Source organism: Procambarus clarkii, chromosome 69 (genome assembly GCF_040958095.1).
Source record: "Procambarus clarkii isolate CNS0578487 chromosome 69, FALCON_Pclarkii_2.0, whole genome shotgun sequence".
Lineage (NCBI taxonomy): Eukaryota > Metazoa > Arthropoda > Malacostraca > Decapoda > Cambaridae > Procambarus > Procambarus clarkii.
Genome location: NC_091218.1, coordinates 9,745,005 through 9,770,078, shown reverse-complemented (window position 1 = coordinate 9,770,078; position 25,074 = coordinate 9,745,005). Strand labels below are relative to the sequence as shown.

At 41.0% G+C, this 25,074-nt stretch overlaps 1 protein-coding gene across 1 annotated transcript in view; it reads left to right on the top strand.

The window, feature by feature from the left end:
• LOC123772236 (uncharacterized) overlaps positions 1–25,074 on the top strand; it is a 195,014-nt gene that overhangs the window by 88,955 nt on the left and 80,985 nt on the right. The window contains exon 6 of the mRNA XM_069311336.1: positions 3,254–3,340. Within this exon, the coding sequence (XP_069167437.1) occupies positions 3,254–3,340 (87 nt within the window). The remainder of the gene's footprint in view (positions 1–3,253; positions 3,341–25,074) is intronic.

Below are 25,074 nucleotides of genomic sequence, written 5' to 3'. Positions count from 1 at the left end.
ACCTAACCTAACTTTTTCGGCTACCTAACCTAACCTAACCTATAAAGATAGGTTAGGTTAGGTTAGGTAGGGTTGGTTAGGTTCGGTCATGTATGTACATTAATTTTAACTCCAATAAAAAAGAAAATTGACTTCATACATAATGAAATGGGTAGCTTTATCATTTCATCAGAAAAAAATAGAGAAAATATATTGATTCAGGAAAACTTGGCTTATTATGCAAATCGGGCCTTGCATAGTAGGCCGAGTACGACGTTCTGGCTACTAGGTGCAACATATATATATATATATATATATATATATATATATATATATATATATATATATATATATATATATATATATATATATATATATATATATATATATATATATATATATGTCGTACCTAGTAGCCAGAACTCACTTTTTGGCCTTCTATTCAAGGCCCGATGTGCCTAATAAGCCAAGTTTTCCTGAATTAATATATTTTTTCTAATTTTTTTCTTATGAAATGATAAAGCTACCCATTTCATTATGTATGAGGTCATTTTTTTTTTATTGGAGTTAAAATTAACGTAGATATATGACCGAACCTAACCAACCCTACCTAACCTAACCTATCTTTATAGGTTAGGTTTGGTTAGGTAGCCGAAAAAGTTAGGTTAGGTTAGGTTAGGTAGGTTAGGTAGTCCAAAAACAATTAATTCATGAAAACTTGGCTTATTAGGCAAATCGGGCCTTGCATAGTAGGCTGAGAAGTGCGTTCTGGCTATTAGGTACGACATATATATATATATATATGTCGTACCTAGTAGCCAGAACGCACTTCTCAGCCTACTATGCATGGCCTGATTTGCCTAATAAGCCAAGTTTTCATGAAATAATGTTTTTTCGACTACCTAACCTAACCTAACCTATAAAGATAGGTTAGGTTAGGTTAGGTAGGGATGGTTAGGTTTGGTCATATATCTAAGTTAATTTTAACTCTAATAAAAAAAAATGACCTCATACATAATGAAATGGGTAGCTTTATCATTTCATAAGAAAAAAATTAGAGAAAATATAATAATTCAGGAAAACTTGGCTTATTAGGCAAATCGGGCCTTGCATAGTAGGCTGAGAAGTGCATTCTGGCTACTAGGTACGACATATATATATATATATATATATATATATATATATATATATATATATATATATATATATATATATATATATATATATGTCGTACCTAGTAGCCAGAACGCACTTCTCAGCCTACTATGCAAGGCCCGATTTGCCTAATAAGCCAAGTTTTCCTGAATTAAAATATTTTCTCTAATTTTTTTCTTATGAAAGGATAAAGCTACCCATTTCATAATGTATGAGGTCAATTTTTTTTATTGGAGTTAAAATTAACGTAGATATATGACCGAACCTAACCAACCCTACCTAACCTAACCTAACCTATCTTTATAGGTTAGGTTAGGTTAGGTAGCCGAAAAAGTTAGGTTAGGTTAGGTTAGGTAGGTTAGGTAGTCGAAAAACAATTAATTCATGAAAACTTGGTTTATTAGGCAAATTGGGCCTTGCATAGTAGGCTGAGAAGTGCGTTCTGGCTACTAGGTACGACATATATATATATATATATATATATATATATATATATATATATATATATATATATATATATATATATATATATATATATATATATATATATATATATACATATATATATATATATATATATATACATATATATATATATATATATATATATATATATATATATATATATATATATATATATATATATATATATATATATATATATATATATATATATATATATATATATATATATATATCGGCTCGGAGAGTTCCGATCGGCTCGGAGAGTTCCGATCGGCTCGGAGACCCTCGGTTCGTGGGGAAAATGTGCATTGAAGTTCCTGAAGGAATTGGGGGACAAATTGATCAGCGCTACAAAAGACCAGAGAGCAAAAAGTTTCTTGTTCCAGCGCCTCAGTGTTAGGATTCAGAGGGGAAATGCCTGTTGCGTCTTGGGCACTAGTCCAACTTCAGAGGAATTCGAAGAAGTGTTTGACTTGCAACAATGATCGAACCCGTCTGTGACATTCATCAATGTTTCCCATTGTTGTGTTTTTCAAGAGATCCATAACCTTTAAGCACCTTTTTGCATTATTATTTTTGTATCAACCCATGTATATCTTGTAACCATCAAATGCATAATAAAGCACAAAAAATAAAAAAGGAAGGGGGTGGTAGGAGAAAACCACACAGAAACTGTATTGGAGGGGATCTAAACATTCCCTCTAATGCGTTATGCGTGGTTTCCTCCGAGGCTATGGGTCCCCCTTCTTCCAGCTAGAGGTGGTACTCCCTTCCTTTGTATGTACTAAAAAAAAAAAAAAAAAAAAAAAAAAAAAAAAAAAAAAAAAAAAAAAAAAAAAAAAAAAAAAAAAAAAAAAATATATATATATATATATATATATATATATATATATATATATATATATATATATATATATATATATATATATATATATATATATATATATATATATATATCGTCCACCATTTCTAAAAATGTTTCTGTTTCTCCATTACCCATTTTATTGATCTAGTTTATTCTATTAGAATTAATATAATAAAAGCAATAACAATGACCAAAGTCCCTTAGATACGTCTACCATGCACATGGTTTCTTTCTATTTTGGTGATGTTTGACAACTTATATCAAACTCTTGTTATGTTTTCGTTATTATCAATTAATTGTATTCAAACAGTTTCGGTGTTTGGCTCAGTTTTGATTCCCTCCTTGACACTACTTTTAAGACTTTTCTCTGACATATATTGCTACTTTCCCTCCTCGTCTAACCTGTCGCTCAGTGTGAAATTATTAGTTTCCTATAAATTTCAAGGGAACTTAAAATATAAGTTCTACTTCACTCCGTTTTCTACATTCACCCAAGTTTTTGTTTGCTTAATAATATGAATTCATGCTACACATATAAGTGAACTTAGGTCAATTTTCTTATTTCTAATATTAGTGTTTAAGTAGTTCTCATGTAGTTTTATATTCAAACCCTTCTCCACCTCTTTTTCCCAAAAACTGTGAATATTTACCTCTCACCTCTCATTTCCGTTCTCTTGTATGTTATTTTTAACACGCAAATTACCTTCTTTGATCCCAACGGAACGAGCTTGTTTATTGTCTTTGCGACCAATGTTATCCAATTTGTGAGTTACATATAATATATTACAGGGCGGAGTCTGCTATGTGAAGCTGCCGCGAATGGTCACATGGATATAGTGATGCTGCTTCTGGAGAATGGTGCCAACGTTACTACTGGTAAGGGATATGAGCTCCTCTGTTGACATAAGAACACGAGTGCATCGCAGCTGACCTGTTGGCCCATAATAGGTGCGCACATTTAAAATTAAGCACTCTCACTAAAGTGCATATCTAGTCTATTATAGGAACTTGTGGAACTGTTTGTCACAATAATGCTAACTGGCAACCCATTCCACGCATTTACAACATTGTTTTACTTCCAATACGTCCACTTTATCTCTACGTCCACTTTATCTCTACGTCCACTTTATCTCTACGTCCACTTTATCTCTACGTCCACTTTATCTCTACTCGAACTACATTTCTATAGGCACCAAGCTGGCCTTTGTGCCTGCTTTTGATAATTACTTCTTTAGCTGACATTTTCATAACCCTGTTAATAAGCCTAAGCAACTTATTATTTTCGATCATGGCCCCTCCACCATCCTTGCTCTGCGTCTATGACAACTGTACATTCAAACAATTCTGTTCTCATAGAATAGATCGTCCTTCTCTGTATTTTCTGTAAAGTCTTTGTCCATTGCGTGGTTCTTCGACCACAATGACACAGTGTAAGCCAAGTGAGGTCACACTAGTGCTAGATATAGACAATGGGTGATGTAAGTGTTTTTGTTCCTGATGCTTCTTATTATAAATCCCAACAACCTAATTGCCCTATTTTGTCTTCTGATATCTTGGTCTCGGGGTAATTGCTAACTATGACTCCTAACTCACTCTCACACTTGATCGACCCATTACTGTATTATTATGTCGTAAATAAATTTGCAAAGTTCTTTCCCGGAAATTGCATTTCCGTAGAGAGCTGAAGTTCTTTCTATTTGTAGTTCATAAACAACTCTTATATACAGAGATCAGAGACATCTTTTGTATACTACACATTAGAGCCGTCTTACCGAATGGGCCCGATGGGCACTTGCCTGGGGGCCCCCTCGAGCATAGGGCCCCACGAGCATAGGGCCCCACGAGCATAGGGCCCCTCGAGCATAGGGCCCCACGAGTATAGGGCCCCACGAGCATAAGACATGTTCATTATGGAAGCAGAATGGTAAATATTTATGTTTTGCTGCAAGCACACTTGTATAATATAACCCAACATCCTGGTGTGGGACTAAATATTACATATTTAAGATATATATTTCCAGGTGAATAACCCTTTCAGCAGAAATGAAACGTATTGTTTTGAGTGGAGCACAGAAGAGGAAGAGAGCTGTAGTGGAGAAGGAGAAAATAGGAAAACTTCCAAAATTAACATTGTGGCTTAACACAGGTGCAACGACAGATGTCGGAAAATCCGACACCATTTAATAATAATATCATACAGACAGATAAGAGCTGTGTTGTATAAACAAGTTACCCATAGAAAACGTAACTTGTAGTGGAATTACCGTCTATAGAAAACGGGATATCATCACCACATACTATTATAATTCACCAGCTATTCTGCTGGGAATTGTTCTTAAATACATTAGTCTTTGGACTTTACCATCATAAAAACATCTTATATAAGTTAACTTAATTATCAATATTAAAGTAGAGTAAATGTGACCCTTCTATCACTTTCTGACATGTGGACAATGTAAGCCAGGCGTCAGAGGGAGGAAGGAGGGCAGCCATTGTTTATACGAGACCAGAGGCTCACACGGGAGCAAATTCGGCTCCTGTTAAATTTACTTGGACGTAGTGTTATGGAAACTAAAAGTGTACCATTATCAACACGCTGTCTACAAATTCAAGTTAAGTGTCTATCCGAAACCCGTTTATCATTCATTTATGGCCATTAATGTCAGGATATAGGGTGACCCGGTTAGTTCACGAAATCGCCTCAAACTAAAGGTCAAGACGAGGAAGCAAGATTTGTGCACCAGTTACTGGGTGATATGGAAGCTGCCTCAAAGAGGATAATTTGGTGTCTACACCCTAGTTATACCTGGTGGACTAACCTGCTGTACTATAAGATAAGGAACCTTTTCAATGTATGTAGTCTATTCCTGTAGTTTGATTGGCTGCATATATTAATTTAATAAACCCCCCCTAATGTGTAGAGGATCGATTTGTGAGATTGAGATTATTGCAGAAATACAGTCCACTTATCATTATACAAATTGCTATCGAAGTATACAAATTAACGTAAATATAAATTCATATAAATTAAATAAATATAAATCTCACAGGTCGGTTCCCACATTATTTGGTCCTTCGAACCGGATGACGGATTATTTGATCCTATGAACCCACATTTGGTCATCTTAGTACTGGATGAACCAGTGGATTCATTAAATATACTAGTGCAGTGTTATTTAAACAAAGGCCAGCCAGTCAAAGACGGAAGCGTAGCCTCGAGGGAGCTCAGGAGCCTCCCTCAGTTCAGATCTGCCTCATCAGCGGTTTCATGCACACCCACAGAGATTTGGTGGCGTGTTATTCTGTGAAATGACAGCGCTAATATAGAAGCCAGCCAAATTAGTGGCTGTGTCCTCGCAAGATTGTTCACGGATTTCGTGGTGTTACATTTCGCGAGAGATTATCTACGAATTTTGTGGACTTTATTTCGCGAGGTCACTAATAATATTTAATACTTCTTGATAATATTAGAAGTTTCATAGAGGCTAATTAAGAGGCTATTATCAATAATTGTGTATATTATTTCTCCAAATAGAGAATTATTTAATATATATTGCACTAGTGATCACAGTATAATATTTACTAATTGCCAACCCACAACAGGGTAGGATAAAACCATTGACTAGTTGAACTATTATCGTTCATCCTAGTCCCATTATTACCATAGTCAGTTGTACTATATTAAACAACCTAACACCATTAATGAATGGTCCAGACCCTATTTTGGGTGTAATTTTTATCAACTCGAGTTGAGTTGTATATATAATAATTTACTTATGATCATTACACCTTTGAGTGATTAATTAGTGTCTCTACCATCCTAGGGTGATATTGAAGAGCTAACCTAAAGGTACTTCCAGTGACACTGGTTTATCACTCAAATCATTAGTGTGGATGATTGTATATATATAATGTGTATTAATTTTAAGTGCTAACCTCTAGTAGAGGTAGGATTATTGCCTAGTGAGTGCAGAATTTACCCTAGGCTACCATCAGTACTTGTTCAGTATTATGAGCAGCCCAAGTACAAGTCCCACAAGGCTTCACCAACGAGCCAGTATGGATAATGCAGGGAGAATGAAAAGAACCCTTGCAGGTCTTAAAGGCCACTTAACAAGAGAGATCAAGAAATGTGAAGATTTGTCACAACAATCTCAAGTTGATTATGCTGACCTGGAAAGCTATTATCAAGCAGCTGCAGGTAAATTTGAGCAAATCAAATGTCAAATAGCAACATATGTGGCTGAACTTGCCAACACCAATTTATCAGAAACAGAAATAGACGACATTATGGTTGATCTTGCGAATTATGAAGATCACACTCAGGCCACGTTACAGCCTTATGTCAAATTAATTGCCCAGAACAAGGCAACAGCAACAACAACAACAGTTGCATCTAATACGAGTCAGGCAGAAGCTCGACTCCCTCCAATTAATTTACCCACTTTCTCAGGAAAAGATGAGGAAGATTGGGACGAATTTTGGAACAAATTCGTTGACCTTGTAGACTCAAAACAATCTTTACCAAAGAGTAGTAAATTCTCTTATTTGCAAGGCCAATTATCAGGTGAGGCTAAAACAGTAGTATCCCATCTGAGATTAACTAATGACGGCTATGATCTGGCAGTACAACTCCTCAAGGATAATTATGCTGATCCAGAAGTAAGAACATCACATTTAGTTCATGAGCTGTTGCATTTACCCCCACCGGAGGCTTCAGCTGATTCACTCCAAGTCTTCAAGCTGGAGGTAGAATCATTGATCAATGCCCTCAGCCTGACAGCAGATACAAACGGGGCTGAGTGGGTCTTGAAAATAATTGTCCAGGAGAAAATACCTAGGGACATATTGAGACAAATGAGTGCTCATTACAATAAAAGTATCTTATCCATGAATGAAATATCTGAAGGTTTAAAGTCAGTAGTTCATCAATTACGAACACATGACAAATTAAAACCACCAAGTAAACCCTCAGAAACCAATAATAGTAAACCACAGAGTACCAAAGGTACTCCAAATCAATCTAGACAATATAATTCAACACCAAAGTGGAACAGTGGCAGTGTGGGCGTATATGCAGTGGGACCCTCCAAGCCTATAGTTACTGTGTCACCCAAGAACATGACACCAAAGGGTACAGGAAGCTATGGAACATGTTTGTTCTGCAATGAGAAACATTCAATGTACCACTGCTCTAATTTTCCTGATAGTGACGCCCGTGTTGAGCGACTCAAAGATTTGCAACATTGCACGAGGTGCCTCAGGAAACATAACATCAAGGACTGTGATACCCAATTACACACCTGTAATAGGTGTAACAAAGGTCAGCACCATGCAGCATTGTGCAGAGACACCAAAACAACGTCTCCAAACCCCAAGGTGGAAGATAGCATTCCCACCACAGTACAGTACTGCAAGGTGCAACAAACAAAGAGTGTCCAATCGGCAAAGTCTAAAGGTAATACGACTTTGCCTACTGCCCAAATTACCATCCTGAATAAGAGGGCCAAGGTCCATACCCGTGGGTTGTTTGACCAAGGATCCCAAAGAACATACATCACTAAAAGGTTGGCAGATGAATTACAATTAAGGCCTGTAGCCCAGATGTCATTCAACATCTCAGGGTTTGTAACAGATGCAGGACCTCAAGTCTACCAGGTGGTACAACCATCAGTACGCTTAGGCAGGTACGTCTGTCGAGTACAAGCCATTGTGGTGGACAAAATACCAGTAGACCTACAAGTTCAAGGTCTGAGAGCAACAGCCAAATTCCTGAGAAATAGAGGAATAAAATTGGCAGATAATATTAAGTCTGATCACCTCACCGACTTCGGTCTCCTTGTAGGGACAGACTATTGTCATCGATTCATCGGTAGCCCTACTAAATATCAGGGTATAACCATGTTAAACTCTGCAGGAGGTAAATTACTCTCAGGCCCAGTATCAAGCCTGAGGAGACCAATGCCTGCAGATAAACAATACCAATAGAAATCTAAATTTGTCAGCTGATTATATTTCTCCAGTAGCATTATACTAAGGAGATTACAGCTAACTATACCAACAGTGGTTGATGTTAGTATCATCATTTAAAGCTGGAGATGAGTTCATGAGACCTCAGTGGCAAATCAGTGAACAGTAGCCTAAAACAGCTACAAGTCACTGCGACCAATGTCACTGAACCCACTGCAGTCTCAGAACCATACTTTACTTTAATGATGAGCTATTCAATCTTCTGAATCAATTAACTAAATTAAACCCCAATAAATCTGATGACTGATTTGATACATTTATTATTTAATCAAGATGTATTCCATGGGCCTCAGTGTTTATATATCAGTGACCAGTTACCTGAAGAAACTTCAAGTTATATCTAATGTCACTGATCTCACTGCAGTCCCTGAATCATACTTGACTGTAGTACTTGATCACATCCAGTCTTCTGGGTTAAATAATATGTAATAAGGCTTGAATATTAGCCTTTCAAGAGTTGACAGGGAAATGAAATCGCATTAGACTTCTAACCCCTGCAACTCTAGTACGGGACATCCGTCCTGTACGAACAGATGCACAAATGTGTGATTACTAACTACTAACATCAAATTAATGTAATAATTCGATGGAGGAGTATCGGTGTTCGTCTGTTCTAATTAGGACTTCGACCCGTGAGCAGCCCGTGGGGAATTATGTCGGAAAATCCGACACCATTTAATAATAATATCATACAGACAGATAAGAGCTGTGTTGTATAAACAAGTTACCCATAGAAAACGTAACTTGTAGTGGAATTACCGTCTATAGAAAACGGGATATCATCACCACATACTATTATAATTCACCAGCTATTCTGCTGGGAATTGTTCTTAAATACATTAGTCTTTGGACTTTACCATCATAAAAACATCTTATATAAGTTAACTTAATTATCAATATTAAAGTAGAGTAAATGTGACCCTTCTATCACTTTCTGACATGTGGACAATGTAAGCCAGGCGTCAGAGGGAGGAAGGAGGGCAGCCATTGTTTATACGAGACCAGAGGCTCACACGGGAGCAAATTCGGCTCCTGTTAAATTTACTTGGACGTAGTGTTATGGAAACTAAAAGTGTACCATTATCAACACGCTGTCTACAAATTCAAGTTAAGTGTCTATCCGAAACCCGTTTATCATTCATTTATGGCCATTAATGTCAGGATATAGGGTGACCCGGTTAGTTCACGAAATCGCCTCAAACTAAAGGTCAAGACGAGGAAGCAAGATTTGTGCACCAGTTACTGGGTGATATGGAAGCTGCCTCAAAGAGGATAATTTGGTGTCTACACCCTAGTTATACCTGGTGGACTAACCTGCTGTACTATAAGATAAGGAACCTTTTCAATGTATGTAGTCTATTCCTGTAGTTTGATTGGCTGCATATATTAATTTAATAAACCCCCCCTAATGTGTAGAGGATCGATTTGTGAGATTGAGATTATTGCAGAAATACAGTCCACTTATCATTATACAAATTGCTATCGAAGTATACAAATTAACGTAAATATAAATTCATATAAATTAAATAAATATAAATCTCACAGGTCGGTTCCCACAACAGACACTCATACCATTCCTTCAGATATAGCATCCACATCAGCGTCCACTCCTGCAATGTCAGCCACTAATACTGTCCCTTCAGATATAGCATCCACTCCTGCAATGTCAGCCACTAATACTGTCCCTTCAGATATAGCATCCACATCAGCGTCCACTCCTGCAATGTCAGCCACTAATACTGTCCCTTCAGATATAGCATCCACTCCTGCAATGTCAGCCACTAATACTGTCCCTTCAGATATAGCATCCACATCAGCGTCCACTCCTGCAATGTCAGCCACTAATACTGTCCCTTCAGATATAGCATCCACATCTATATCCATTCCTGCTACCAGTCATTCAATTTCAGCAGACATACCATAATTGACTGTTGCTGCTGCTGGTGACATTTTACACGAGGAAATATCCAAATCTGTAACAGTGAAAAAGTTTGCAACCCAAGAGACAGATCCGGGGCTATGAAACATTAATGATATTAACACAATTGATTACTGAATTCGTAGTGGGTCCTCATCATGTCAGAATCATGATAGCAACCTTTCAAACTCATGCAGTGTATATAACAGCTGGAGTAGAGAATATGAAGGCATGGTATTGATCAAACAATGTGTTCAAACGTGAACGACGGAATTGTGAGTATGTAAAACGTGAATGGCTACTCTATTCACCATCCCAATGTCGTTTGTACTGCTTTGTATGTCGTCTATTGTCCAAGAAAGAATTTCCCTTAGCTACGTCTTAGCTTAGCTATCCAGCCCATCAACCGTGAAGAGCTCAGTCCCCCAGGGTACTGTGCTTGCTCCAGTACTCTTTCTCATCCTCATATCGGACATAAACCAGAACACAACCTATAGCACTGTATCATCCTTTGCAGATGACACTAGGATTTTCATGAGAGTTGGCAACATAGAGGACACGGCAAACCTCCAATCAGATGTAGATCAGGTCTTTCTATGGGCTACAGAAAATAATATGGTGTTTAACGAAGATAAGTTCCAGCTCATGCGCTACGGAAAAATTGAAAATATAAAAACAGAAACCACGTACAAAACTCAGGCAAACCATAACATAGAACGAAAAGGCAATGTAAAGGATCTGGGTGTACTCATGTCGGAAGACCTTACCTTTAAAGAACACAATAAAGTAGCTGTCACAACTGCAAGAAAAATGACAGGTTGGATAACAAGAACTTTTCACACTAGAGATGCTATACCGATGATGATACTTTTCAAAACGCTTGTGCTCTCTAGAGTGGAGTACTGCTGCACAATGACAGCCCCTTTCAAAGCTGGAGAAATTGCTGACCTGGAGAGCGTGCAGAGATCCTTTACTGCTAGAATCCACTCAGTAAAACATCTAAATTACTGGGACCGACTAAAGAGCCTAAATCTGTACTCCCTTGAGCGCAGGCGGGAGAGATACATAATAATTTACACGTGGAAAATATTAGAGGGGCTGGTCCCAAACCTGCACACAGAAATAACATCACATGAGACCAGAAGACATGGCAGGATGTGCAGAATACCTCCGTTGAAAAGCAGAGGTGCAACAGGTACTCTGAGAGAGAACTCTATCAACATCAGAGGCCCGAGACTGTTCAACACGCTTCCACTACACATAAGGGGCATAACTGGCCGACCCCTCACAGTGTTCAAGAGAGAACTGGATAAGCACCTCCAAAGGATACCTGATCAACCAGGCTGTGACTCATACGTCAGGCTGCGAGCAGCCGCGTCTAACAGCCTGGTTGATCAGTCCAGCAACCAGGAGGCCTGGTCGACGACCGGGCCGCGGGGACACTAAGCCCCGGAAGCACCTCAAGGTAACCTCAAGGTAAGGTAGGTACGTTGGAGTTGATCCCCTCCCTTTCCAGTCCGTAACCATCGTGAGGGGGCTAAATGGGCGGATGCCTGATAGTGATGCTGATTAGGACGGCTTGTCCTCTGTCATTTTGAAGCCTTGTGCTCTTACTGCTGTCCTCTCCAAATTTGATGGTAGTTTTTTCCTCTTCCTCATGTTTCGTTTTCCTTCCCACCTCTTCTTTCAGAATGTTCCCTTCCTGCTGACTTTTTGCCATCGTTGATTGTTCTCTCTGATGTCTTCTTCTATTTTGACACCGGGTGATTGGGGAAGTACACTCTCTTACCCATAAAACTGTGGTACCTGACGTTGTCGAGTGAGGGGAAGCTTTTATTGTCAGACTTTGCCTTCGTTGCTGAGCCCGATCTCGACGGACAAACGGGTTTTGAGGCGACGTTTGCGGGGCGTATATCCACGATGTATCCCTGAGGGACTCCGTCTTGTCAGGTGTCCTATCCTCTAATTGTGACTCAATGGTGTGTATGGGGACTTATTCGTAGATTATTTTTTCTAATCGTTTTATGTTTTTCTGACCTTCCTTTAACTTGTCAGACTCGTGGGGTAGGCGACCAGGCCCCCGAGTCGGACTGTGATGGAAGGCCGGGCTTTGTAGCCTCTGCTACATTGGGCCCTGACCATGCTACTTCTCTGACTCTCCCGACCGCCTCTCTATGCTCCACTCTTACCTCTGTGGCGGGGTTGAGCTCCAAGCCCACAGTGGTGACTACCACATCCCCTGGCGTGGCTACGTCTCTCGTTGTCACAACTGCGCCTTTTACCCCCTCCCTTAATTCTTACTAGGGGGCTCAACACCATCACCTTTGCACTCGCACACGCATGATTCCTTCCAAACCTAATACTTTCCAGGCTTTGTTTTGTCCTGCTACGCAGACTAAGTATTTTGATCTTAGTCATGTTAACCCTACTCGTCCTGATGATTTATTCCTTCATAAACACCTTGATTCGGTGGATACATTTGTCACTTTCAACCCTAACCTGTACAAGTACACATGTTGCTGCTGCCCCTTCTCAGTAAGCGGCTGGCCGCTTGCCTTCGTTGCCCTGCACTAGAGAGATCCATGTTCGGATCTCTAAAAATGCGCGGTTTAATCCCAGCATTGGAACGGTTCTTTTCCCACACCATGTTGAGACTGGTGATAGGGAACTGAAAGACTGCCACGAGGATATTAAAAGTATCCTTGAATTCCAAGGCCAACATATCCTCCAGAGATATACGTTCACTCGACCCCCTCGTGGACGTCGTCGTCAGCCTCTTCGCGCTGTGAAGGTCACGTTTGATACTCGAGGTCCCTTCCACCTGCGGTCATTCTTGTTGGTGCCAGATGCTCTGTTAAGGAGTACATTCCATCTCCTCACCTCTGCAGCAGGTGCTGGAGATTTGGGCATGGCCCCTTCAGGTGCACAAGTGAGGTGTCACTATGCCCCTTTTGTGGAGCCTATGACGGAGTGCTCTTCTTCCCAAGCTCTCTGCATCAATTGCGTTTCGAGGCCTTGGACCCGGACACCTCATCCATGACCTCATCTGCTCCAAGGCGTTCTGGGCCAGAGAGTCTTCCTCCTTTTGGTTCTCCATCTGGTGTTTCCTTCCTTCCTTCCTTCCTTCCTTCCTTCCTTCCTTCCTTCCTTCCTTCCTTCCTTCCTTCCTTCCTTCCTTCCTTCCTTCCCTGCTCTTAATTCCTTGCCTCTTGTGCCCTCTTTCCCTTTTTGCTCCCACTCCTTTTTTTCAGCCTTCTTTTCAGCCTTCCCCTCTGTCTCTTGGGCCTTCTCACCGCTTGTCCATTAACACCATTGCCCATACTCCTCCCAGCATTTTTCATTTTTACCATTCCCATTCTCTTCCTCCTGTTGAGACTGTCGAGGGCTCTCGCCTGGTACGGTGCTGATGGTACGCCTGTCTCTCTGTTAGAAACATAAGCCTGGTTCCTCTCCTCCTCCTTCTTCCTCCCCGGCAGGTAAGAAAACTTCAAGATATTCCTCACCTTCCGACTCCGACACTATCCTTGCTTTCCCTCCCATTTCAGTGGTGGAGTAACCTGTCCCTGCTATGGAGGTTCCCTTGGTCCTTGATTCTCTCATGGATGCTGCCCTTAATTCAGTGCGCTCTCCTGTTCCTGTCCTTTCTGCCCCCGATTCCCTTGAATGCCCCTCAGCGGCGGACTCAGATGATATTCACTATGAGATGCTTCGCCAATTCTCTCCACGCACGTTTCAGTATTTACTGAATGTTTATAACCATGTCTGGGAGTCGTCGTCAGTTTCTGAGGACTGGCTTGAGGCACTTATTCTTCCTATTCGGAAACCAGGCTCTCTAGGGACATCCTTTAAAGACTTCCGCCGCATTGATCTAGAGTTGCGTCTGCAAACTCTTTGAATGGATGGTCAATATCCGTCTGATGTGGTTCTTGGAACGCTATCTCCTCCCCTCCACTTCTCAATTTGGCTTTTACAAGTGTCGCAGCACGACTGATGTCCTCGTGAACTTGAAGGTCTATATTCGTACTGCCTTTGCAGCGAAGACCTCCGGTGTTGTTGTTCTTTTTGACCTGGAAAAGGCGTATAACACCACCTGGAGATAATAATATATTCTGTCCCAACTCCGTTCTTTTGGCCTTCAAGGTAATCTCCCTCTCCCGTCGTTACTTTCGAGTGAGACTTGGTACCACTCTCTACCTCTTTTTAGCAATATAAAGGTGTACCCCAGGGTAGTGTTCTGAGCTTTACTCTTTTCCTGTTTGCCCTCAATGGTCTTCTTTCCTCCCTTCCCTCTGGCATTTTCTCAGCTCTCTATGTTGATGATCTTACCCTCTGCTGTCAAGATGATGACTCGCCTTTCCTCCAACGGCGGCTTCAACTTGGGATTGATGCCGTGTCGTCCTGGGTCACCAATCATAGCTTTAAATTCTCTACAACTAAGGCTTATGGTGCGACCTTTACTCGGAAGCAGGTCGTTCTTCGACCCCCTCTGTCATTTTATGGTAATCCTTTTTTGTATAAGGATTCTGTTAAGCTTCTGGGGCTATTCTTTGACACTCGTTTGTCTTGGTCACCCCATAAGTCTTACCTCTGAGATGATTGCTCGCATGCCCTAAACTTATTAAAGGTCTTGTCCAATACTTCCTGGGAAGCTGATAGGCACATTCTCCTCTCTTTACTTTCCTCTCTCGTACAGTCATAACTCGATTATGGCTGTCCTGCTTACTCGTCTGCCTCTCCTTCTGGGGAATTTTCCAGCAGTTGTATATTTAAATTTAAAATAACTATGATTAAATGGACTGTAGAAAAGTGGACTGTATGTTTTAGTTTTAATTCTCGCTAGAGGTTTCACCGTACACATACAAATTTGGGGGCCGGTTTAATAATGCTAACCAACTTGAAATTTAAAAAAAATAATTTAAATGAGTTGGTTAGTAGGCTACACTTCCATGGGTTAATGGTGAGAACTTTATGACTTAGCTGGAAAGAAGAATTCCTTCTAGACCAGCTCGGACATGGGAGTAGACAACAATGGATCAAGAATGCAAGGTAGACCTCGTGATCACTACGTCCAGTACTTCCGCGTGTTGGAACAGGTATTGTACCATTTCACATCGCCACAGTACATCTGCCGAGATTTTACAATGTACTAATTGTTACAAATTACTATATACACATTGAAAGTACATTCGAGGTAATACCCACTGGAATCGAAAGAAGCTTACTGGGTTTGTTTGTAGGGTATGGTTTGTAACACGGTTGACATTCTAATGATAAAGAGCTCTGAAACAGAAGATAATTTATACAACCGGAACACGTTCTCTCGTGTTTGGAGGATGCAGCAGTTCGATGTGTTCGTTCTAGGACACGTCTCTGCTGCTCAACTTGCACCACTGAGTGACATGCTTCTCTTATAAGCATAATTATGGCGTCAAAGGTGAGAGTATTGTGGTACGTCCGTCCGTCACCAGCACCATGTGCTAACCTTCTCGTCGGTGCTCGGCGTCCTGGTTGATACCTGGTTGATGGGGTTCTGGGAGTTCTTCTACTCCCCAAGCCCGGCCCGAGGCCAGGCTTGACTTGTGAGAGTTTGGTCCACCAGGCTGTTGCTTGGAGCGGCCCGCAGGCCCACATACCCACCACAGCCCGGTTGGTCCGGCACTCCTTGGAGGAATAAATCTAGTTTCCTCTTGAAAATGTCCACGGTTGTTCCGGCAATATTTCTTATGCTTGCTGGGAGGACGTTGAACAACCGCGGACCTCTGATGTTTATACAGTGTTCTCTGATTGTGCCTATGGCACCTGCCTCCTCCTTCACAACTAAGTCACAATGCTTCTTTTCTGTGCAAATTTACGTAAGAAAGAAGGGAGATGCTAATTTATGAGTGATTTTATTATCCTCAAGTATGATGAACAGTTTTACTCTGTTTCTGATAGCTTGCTGCGAAGAATTAAGTAATTTAGGGAGTGTTATATATGTTAAGATGGAAGTCTTAGTATAATCATTCCTCTTCCTCCATGAAACATTTATTCACTGGGGTTTTAAAGTTTATTATAAAGAGGAAATCAGAGAATTCGATCTAGTTATTAATTAAACTCAATCTACGATGGCAATCACAAATGACAGCAGATTGCAGACAGAGTTTTACCAAGTGTTAGGCAAAAGAATAGTCACCACGAACATGTGGCGGCTGACGCAATCATCCCTTTGCATGTTCTACACTTTCTGAACTCTTGATTATCAGATTATTAGTATGGTTAGTAAAGTTAGTGGCATAACACAACGTATTTTACCTTATTGTATCAAGGGTTAGTATTTGGGGTGTCAGAAATTTCCGACATAATTCCTAGAAAGGAAAACATAGGTCGCAGTTCACTATTCAGTACTGACGTAGACTGATACCCCCCTCCTCCCCCCCCCCCCCCCCTCGAAATTATAAACTTAAATTCGTGTTAGTAAAGTTGTACGTCTGTGCGTATAGTACGGATGTCCCGTATTAAGAGTCGCAGGTGGCATGAACTTGAGTTAACTGATCCTGTCAACTCGAGCATATCTATCTTCTAAATTAAATTCTAACCTATCTAAGATTAGTCGTTGTGACTTTTAACTGGTTAAGTTACAATTCACTGGTTTATCACTGGAGATCTATGAGTCACCTTCAACCTTAAAACCTTAAACGACGAATTCTTTGCATTGATTCAGGATTAAGGTATTGTTTAAGTTTAAGCTTGCACTGTCGTGCAGCAGTCCTTTCCGGACGAGTATTTTAAACTGTTTCATAGTGATACTAAGTTTGTAAACCAACTAAGTTTTATTTAATTTAGAGACCTGAGTGTGTTCATTCATTAAAATGAAGGATGACTTTGACACGACAGTGAGACCAGTGGCTTGGTCGTCATTACTTGTAGCTATTTAGGCTACAGTTCACAGGCTTGTCACTGAAGACTCATTAACTTATCCTCAACTTTAAACGAAGATATTGGAATCAGTCTCTGTGAATATAGTCAGCTATATTTCTTTAGTGAGTACAGACTCAGCTTGTACTCTCCTGACCCTAACTAATTTCCCTTAAGCCTACCTAATTTGAGGGTTAATGCTAATTCTGGCAGTTTACCATTTCTTTTAACGGTGCCACCTTAGCTAATTTGTGAGCAGTGGGGCTTGTTTCTTTGTGTGTGTTAGGTTACAGTGTTATAACCATTCTTGAGGAACAACAGAGCACATGTAACTGAAAAGTTGTTTTGAGGTTGTTCTGCTGTAAGAACTTAAGGTCGTTTAAGACAATTTGATCCATTGTTACTGCGACCAATCTTTCTTGGAAGGTATTTGGTAACGGATCAGCCATACCTATTTGTTTCACTACTGGTAGTCCATTGGTAAGTGTTCACTTGCAAGCAATTGCAAGGTTTCAATTTTGTTTGTGCTAAAGTGCTTCTTCAATGACGTTTCTAAGGTTGCTTAAGGTCAGAAACGAGGAAGAAGAAGTAGCGCCAAACAAAACTGATGCAACCCTGCAGGTGAATAATTCATTAAGTGGATTACTGAAATCCTGGTCCAGAGAAATTTTGTGTGGTTTCGGTCTTCTCCTTTGAAGACTTGCTCTAAAGCGTTTTAGTTATAGTTAGCTAGACTTGTGCGTCAGTTTGTACTGGACTATTGTCCGTGTAGGGATTTGAAGGTGTAGGAAGTTTCTTTATGATTTCACTTTCCTGCTAAATTCCTTGTGTGCTAAGCTTTCTAGTTTTATTGCATTTGATTTACATAGAGGACTGAATGTGGTCAATTATTACAGTCAAGGATAGTTTTCGGACAGCAGTGGGACCAGTGGCTGTGATCGCTGTGACTTTTAGTTGTTCAGGCTGCTCGCCACTGATTATCCACTGAGACCCATAGAAACCATCTCGGCTAATATTAATTATACCAAACCCAATCTTTGGTTTATAGAGGCATATTGGGCCTCATTCAGACGTAGTGGGCCTCGTGGAGGTGTATTGGGCCTCGTGTGGTCGAAGTGGGCTTCGTAGAGGCGTAGTGGGCCTCGTAGAGGCATATTGGGCCTCGTATGGGCGTAGTGGGCCTCGTAGAGGCATATTGGGCCTCGTATGGGCGTAGTGGGCCTCGTAGAGAGGCGTAGCAGGCCTCGTGTGGGCGTAGTGGGCCTCGTAGAGGCATATTGGGCCTCGTATGGGCGTAGTGGGCCTCGTAGAGAGGCGTAGCAGGCCTCGTGTGGGCGTAGTGGGCCTCGTAGAGAGGCGTAGCAGGCCTCGTGTGGGCATAGTGTGCCTCGTAGAGAGGCGTAGCAGGCCTCGTGTGGGCGTAGTGGGCCTCGTAGAGAGGCGTAGCAGGCCTCGTGTGGGCATAGTGGGCCTCGTAGAGAGGCGTAGCAGGCCTCGTGTGGGCATAGTGGGCCTCGTAGAGAGGCGTAGCAGGCCTTGTGTGGGCATAGTGGGCCTCGTAGAGAGGCGTAGCAGGCCTTGTGTGGGCATAGTGGGCCTCGTAGAGAGGCGTAGCAGGCCTCGTGTGGGCATAGTGGGCCTCGTAGAGAGGCGTAGCAGGCCTCGTGTGGGCATAGTGGGCCTCGTAGAGAGGCGTAGCAGGCCTTGTGTGGGCGTAGTGGGCCTCGTAGAGAGGCGTAGCAGGCCTTGTGTGGGCATAGTGGGCCTCGTAGAGAGGCGTAGCAGGCCTTGTGTGGGCGTAGTGGGCCTCGTAGAGAGGCGTAGCAGGCCTCGTGTGGGCATAGTGGGCCTCGTAGAGAGGCGTAGCAGGCCTCGTGTGGGCGTAGTGGGCCTCGTAGAGAGGCGTAGCAGGCCTCGTGTGGGCATAGTGGGCCTCGTAGAGAGGCGTAGCAGGCCTTGTGTGGGCATAGTGAGCCTCGTAGAGAGGCGTAGCAGGCCTTGTGTGGGCATAGTGGGCCTCGTAGAGAGGCGTAGCAGGCCTTGTGTGGGCATAGTGGGCCTCGTAGAGAGGCGTAGCAGGCCTTGTGTGGGCATAGTGGGCCTCGTAGAGAGGCGTAGCAGGCCTTGTGTGGGCATAGTGGGCCTCGTAGAGAGGCGTAGCAGGCCTTGTGTGGGCATAGTGAGCCTCTTGGAGGCGTTGTGGTCAGTTGTATTCTCCTTCATGCTTGGTTGCTGGAGATATATATTCAGCTGACAAATTAGTTTTACTAGTTGTACTAATGGTCAACAGGCATTGGCTTCTTCAGGTTTAAAACTGTACCTGTGAATAGATGGCCTCCTGCTGACCTTAACCGGTTCATGCCCTGTTTTTTTATTTGTCCAATAATAAACTGGTAGTAGTAGTCTGTCCCTACGAGTATACCCACATTGGTGAGACAGTCAGACGTTATCTTGTAGTCGGCCAATTTGACCCCCTTTTCCTGTAGGAATCTGGCTGTTTTCCCTAGATCCTTAACATATAGGTCAAACGGAATTTGATCAACCACTATGGCCTGTACAGGTCGAGCATAACCGTCTAGGCATACTAGTGGTTGGAATACTGTGTAGTCTTTTGTCTTGGAGCCCTCTGTTAATCATGAACCCTAAAAGATTTAATTTTACCTGTGTTACAGGTTTTAGTTTTAGTGCCTCTGCCACTTCTATTGTGATAAAGGTTTTCTGGGACCCTTGAAAAAATAGGCCACGAGTGGCGATCTTGGTCTCTTTGTTCTTGACTAAAAGTTGTGCAGTGGGCAATGGTGCATTAACTTTAGATGCTGCTGATTGTACACGGTAGTTTTCTCGCACCTTGCACTGTGCATGGGTGGAATTTCTATCTCTCACCCTTGGGTTTGAATATTTTAGTTTAGTATACTTGCACAGTGCAGCATGATTCTGACCCTTTCTACACCTATTCCATGTGCTTAGCGGGATCTCACAGTTGTTAGCATTATATGGTTTGAGACACCTGGTGTAACTGCTTGAGTCGCTTAACTCGGGTGTCTCTATTAGGATAACTTGTGCAGTGATATAATGAATGATCTTGATGGCAAAACGGACATAACCCCCAGTCTACAACATGTTTAAGGGTCACCGGTTTAAGTGAAACAGTAACTACAAGTTTTGAGGGATTTGCTGCTTGCGTGCTCTATACTGCCTAGTTTCTTTAACTTTGGGGTGGAAGTGTTTAGTTGGAGTTTCATGGTAGTACTTATGGTACTTTTAGGTCTCACTGATATATCAGTGTTTGACCTGTTAGTGTCAGATTGATTATTAGTACCCGTATTACCTAATGACTGTGTCACTTTAGGATGTTAACAAACACGGATTTAACATTGGAGTGGTGAGAAAGACAGATTTAAAAATGGAGTGGTGAGAAACACGGAGTTAAGAGTGGAGTGGTGAGAAACATTGAGGTAATAATTGAGTGGTGAGAAACACAGATTTAGGAGTGGAGTTGTAAGAAACACGGGTTTAATATTGGTTTGGTGAGAGAAACGTAGTTAATAATGGAGTGGCGAGAAACACAGAAGTTATATATGAGTGGTAAGAAGCAAGAGTTAATATTGGAGTTGTGAGAAACACGGGGTTAATAATCGAGTAGTGAGAAACACAGAGGTAATATTCGAGTTGTGAGAAACACTTAGTATACGTTTATGTTTATGTATATGATTATCTCTCAGAATGTTTAACTAAATGAAAAACGAAATTTCTTAGTTAATATTGGAGTGATGAGAAACACGGAGTTAATATTGGAGTGGTGAGAAACACAGAGTTAATATTGGAGGGGTGAGAAACACTGAGTTAATAGCTGAGTTGTGAGAAACACATAACTAATAATGGAGTGGTGAGAAATACAGAGGTTGTATATGAATGGTGAGAAGCAATAGAGTGATGAGAAACATGGGGTTATTAATAGAGTGGTGAGAAACACAAAGATAATTTTGGAGTTGTGAGAACCACCTAGTTAATATTGGAGTGATGAGACACACGAAGGTTATAATCAATTGGTGAGAAACACAGATCTAAGAATGGAATGGTGACAAACGTGTATTTAATATAGAGGTGGTGAGAAACACAGAAGTAATAATGGAGTGATGAGAAACACGGAGTTAATAATGGAATGATGAGAAATACGGGTTTAACAATGGAGTTATGAGAAACACCGAGTTAATAATGGAGTATTGAGAAATATGGAGTTATTAATGGAGCAGTGAGAATTTCCGATTTAGGAACGGAGTGGTAAAGAAACATAGAATTAGGAGTGGAGTTGTGAGAAACATGGAGTTAATAAGGAAGTGGTGAGTAAGACAGAGGTAATAATGAAGCAGTGAGAACCACAGAGATAATAAAGGAGTGTTGAGAAATTCGGAGTTAAGAGTGGAGTGGTGAGAAACACAGCTAATAATGTAATTGTGAGAAACACAGCATTACGATTTAGTGGTGAAAAACACGAAGTAAGGAGTGGAGTGGTGAGAAACATTGAGCTATTAATAGAGTGGTTGGAAACACGGAGTTAATATTGAAGTTGTGAGAAACACAGAGGTTATGTTACAGTTGTGAGAAACACAGAGTTAACATTGGAGTGGTGAGAAACACGGAGTTAATATTTAAGTGGTGAGAATCACAGATTTAATATTGGAGTGTTGAGATACTCAAAACTATTATTGGAGTATTGAGAAGCACGGAGTTACTAACGGAATGGTGAGAAACGCAGAGTTAAGAGTGGAGTTGTGAGAAACATAGAGTTAAGAGTTGGGTTGTGAGAAACACAGATTAATATTAGAACTATAAGAAACACGGAGTTAATAATGGAGTGATTAGAAACACTGATATAATAATGGATTGGTGAGAAAGACAGATTTAGTAATGGAGTGTTGAGAAACATGGAGTGGTGAGAAACACGGAGTTAACATTGGAGTGGTGAGAAACACAGAGTTGAGAGTGGAGTGGTGAGAAACACGGAGTTAACATTGGAGTGGTGAGAAACACAGAGTTGAGAGTGGAGTGGTGAGAAACACAGAGTTGAGAGTGGAGTGGTGAGAAACACAGAGTTGAGAGTGGAGTGGTGAAAAATACAGAGTTATGAGTGGAGTGGTGAGAGACATGCGGTTAATATTGGAGTGGTGAGAGACATGGGGTTAATATTGGAGTGGTGAGAGACATGGGGTTAATATTGGAGTGGTGAGAGACATGGGGGTTAATATTGGAGTGGTGAGAGACATGGGGTTAATATTGGAGTGGTGAGAGACATGGGGTTAATATTGGAGTGGTGAGAGACATGGGGGTTAATATTGGAGTGGTGAGAGACATGGGGGTTAATATTGGAGTGGTGAGAGACATGGGGTTAATATTGGAGTGGTGAGAAACACAGAGTTCTTATTGGAGTGGTGGGAAACACAGATTTAAGAATGGAGTATTGAGAAACATGGTTTTAATACTGGAGTGGTGAAACGCAGAGTTAATAATGGAGTAGTGAGAAATACAGAAGTTATATTGGAGTGGTGAGAAGCAAGAGTTAACATTCGAATGGTGAGAAACACGGAGTTAAGAGTGGAGTACCTGCTTGATACCTGGTTGATGGGGTTCTGAGAGTTCTTCTACTCCCCAAGCCCGGCCCGAGGTCAGGCTCGACTTGTGAGAGTTTGGACCACCAGGCTGTTGCTTGGAGCGGCCCGCAGGGCCACATACCCACCACAGCCCGGCTGATCAGGAAATTCTTTTAGAACAGTCTAGTTTTCTCTTGAAGAAGTCCACTGTTGTTCCGGCAATATTTTTTATAGTCGCTGGGAGGATGTTGAACAACCGCGGACCTCTGATGTTTATACAGTGTTCTCTGTTTGTGCCTATGGCACCTCTGCTCTTCATTGGTTTTATCCTGCATTTTCTTCCATATCGTTCACTCCACTACGTTGTTATTTTGCTGTGTAGATTTGGGACCTCGCTCTCCAGTATTTTCCATGTGTATATTATTTGGTATCTCTCTCGTCTCCTTTCTAGTGAGTACATTTGGATACCTTTGACAGGATCCCAATAATTTAGGTGCTTTATCTCGTCTATGTGTGCCGTATATGTTCTCTGTATTCCCTATATTTCAGAAATCTCTCTTGCTCTGAAGTGGGAAGTGAGTACTGAGCAGTACTCGAGACGGGACAACGCAAGTGACTTGAAGAGTACAACCATTGTGATGGGATCCCTGGATTTGAAAGTTCTCGTAATCCATCCTATCATTTTTCTGGCTGACACAATATTTGCTTGGTTATGCTCCCTAAACGTTAGATCGTCGGACATCATTATTCCCAAATCCTTGACATGCTGTTTTCCTATTATGGGCAGATTCGATTGTGTTTTGTACTCTGTATTATATTTTAGATCCTCATTTTTGCCGTACTCGAGTACCTGAAATTTATCACTATTGAACATCATGTTATTTTCTGCTGCCCAATCGAAAACTTTGTTGATATCTGCTAGTAAGTTTTTCAATGTCTTCAGCAGAGGTAATTTTCATGCTGATTTTTGTATCATCTGCAAAGGATGACACGAAACTGTGACTTGTATTTTTACTAAATCCGATATGAGAATAAGGAACAGTAGTGATGCAAGGACTGTACCTTGAGGTACAGAGCTTTTAACTGCGCTTGGACTCGATTTTATTTGATTGACGTGTGGTGAGAAACATAGAGTTAATATTAGAGTATGGAGAAAATCAGAGTTCATATTGGAATGATGAGAAACATGAATACTTGAGTAGTGAGAAAAATGGAGTGGTGACAAACATGGATTTAATATTGGAGTGGTTTGAAACACAGAGTTAATATTGAAGGGGTGAGAAACACATAATTAATAATGGAGTGGGGAGAAATACGGAGTTAGGAGTGGAGTAGTGAGAAACAGAGAAATGATAATTAAGTGGTTAGAAATACAGATCTAGGAGTGGCGTAGTGAAAAACTTGGAGTAGTGAGAAACACGGATTTAATATTGGAATGATGAGAAGCAGAAGTTTACATTGGAATAACAAGAAACACGAAGTTAATAATGGAGTGGTGAGAATCACAGAGGTAATATTTAAGGGGTGGGTGAGAAACACTGAGTTAATAATTGAGTGGTGAGAAACACATAATTATTATTAGAGTGGTGAGAAATACGGAGTTAATAATTGTGTGGTGCGAAATACGAATGTAATAATAGAGTGGTGAGAAATACAGATCTAGGAGTGGAGTAGTGAGAAATATTGGATAACTTCTGATTGGTGACCCGCCGACTGTGCACCTGCACCTCAGCGCACTCTACCAAGTCGATGTCTGGGCTTGAACCAGCCATTGAAGTCAGAATATCCTTGTGCTCTCAAGCTGTGAAAAACCAACTGATATACGCTCTGTTTATTGGTGGAGGTTCTCAGCTAGCTCTATATTCTCAGCATCTGTTTATTTTATTGGAGTGGTGAAATAACACATAGTTAATAATGGAGTGGTGAGAAATACAGAAGTTATATATGAATGGTGAGAAGCAATAGTTAATAATGAAGTATTGAGAAACACAGTTAGGAATGGAGTGGTGAGGAACAAAGAATTAATATTCGAGTGGTGAGAAACATAGAGGTAATAATGGAGTTGTGAGAAACACAGAGTTAATAATAGTGTTGAAACACACTGAGTTAAGAGTGGAGTGGTGAGAAACACAGCTAATAATGGAATCGTGAGAAACACAGAGTTAAGATTTAGTGGTGAG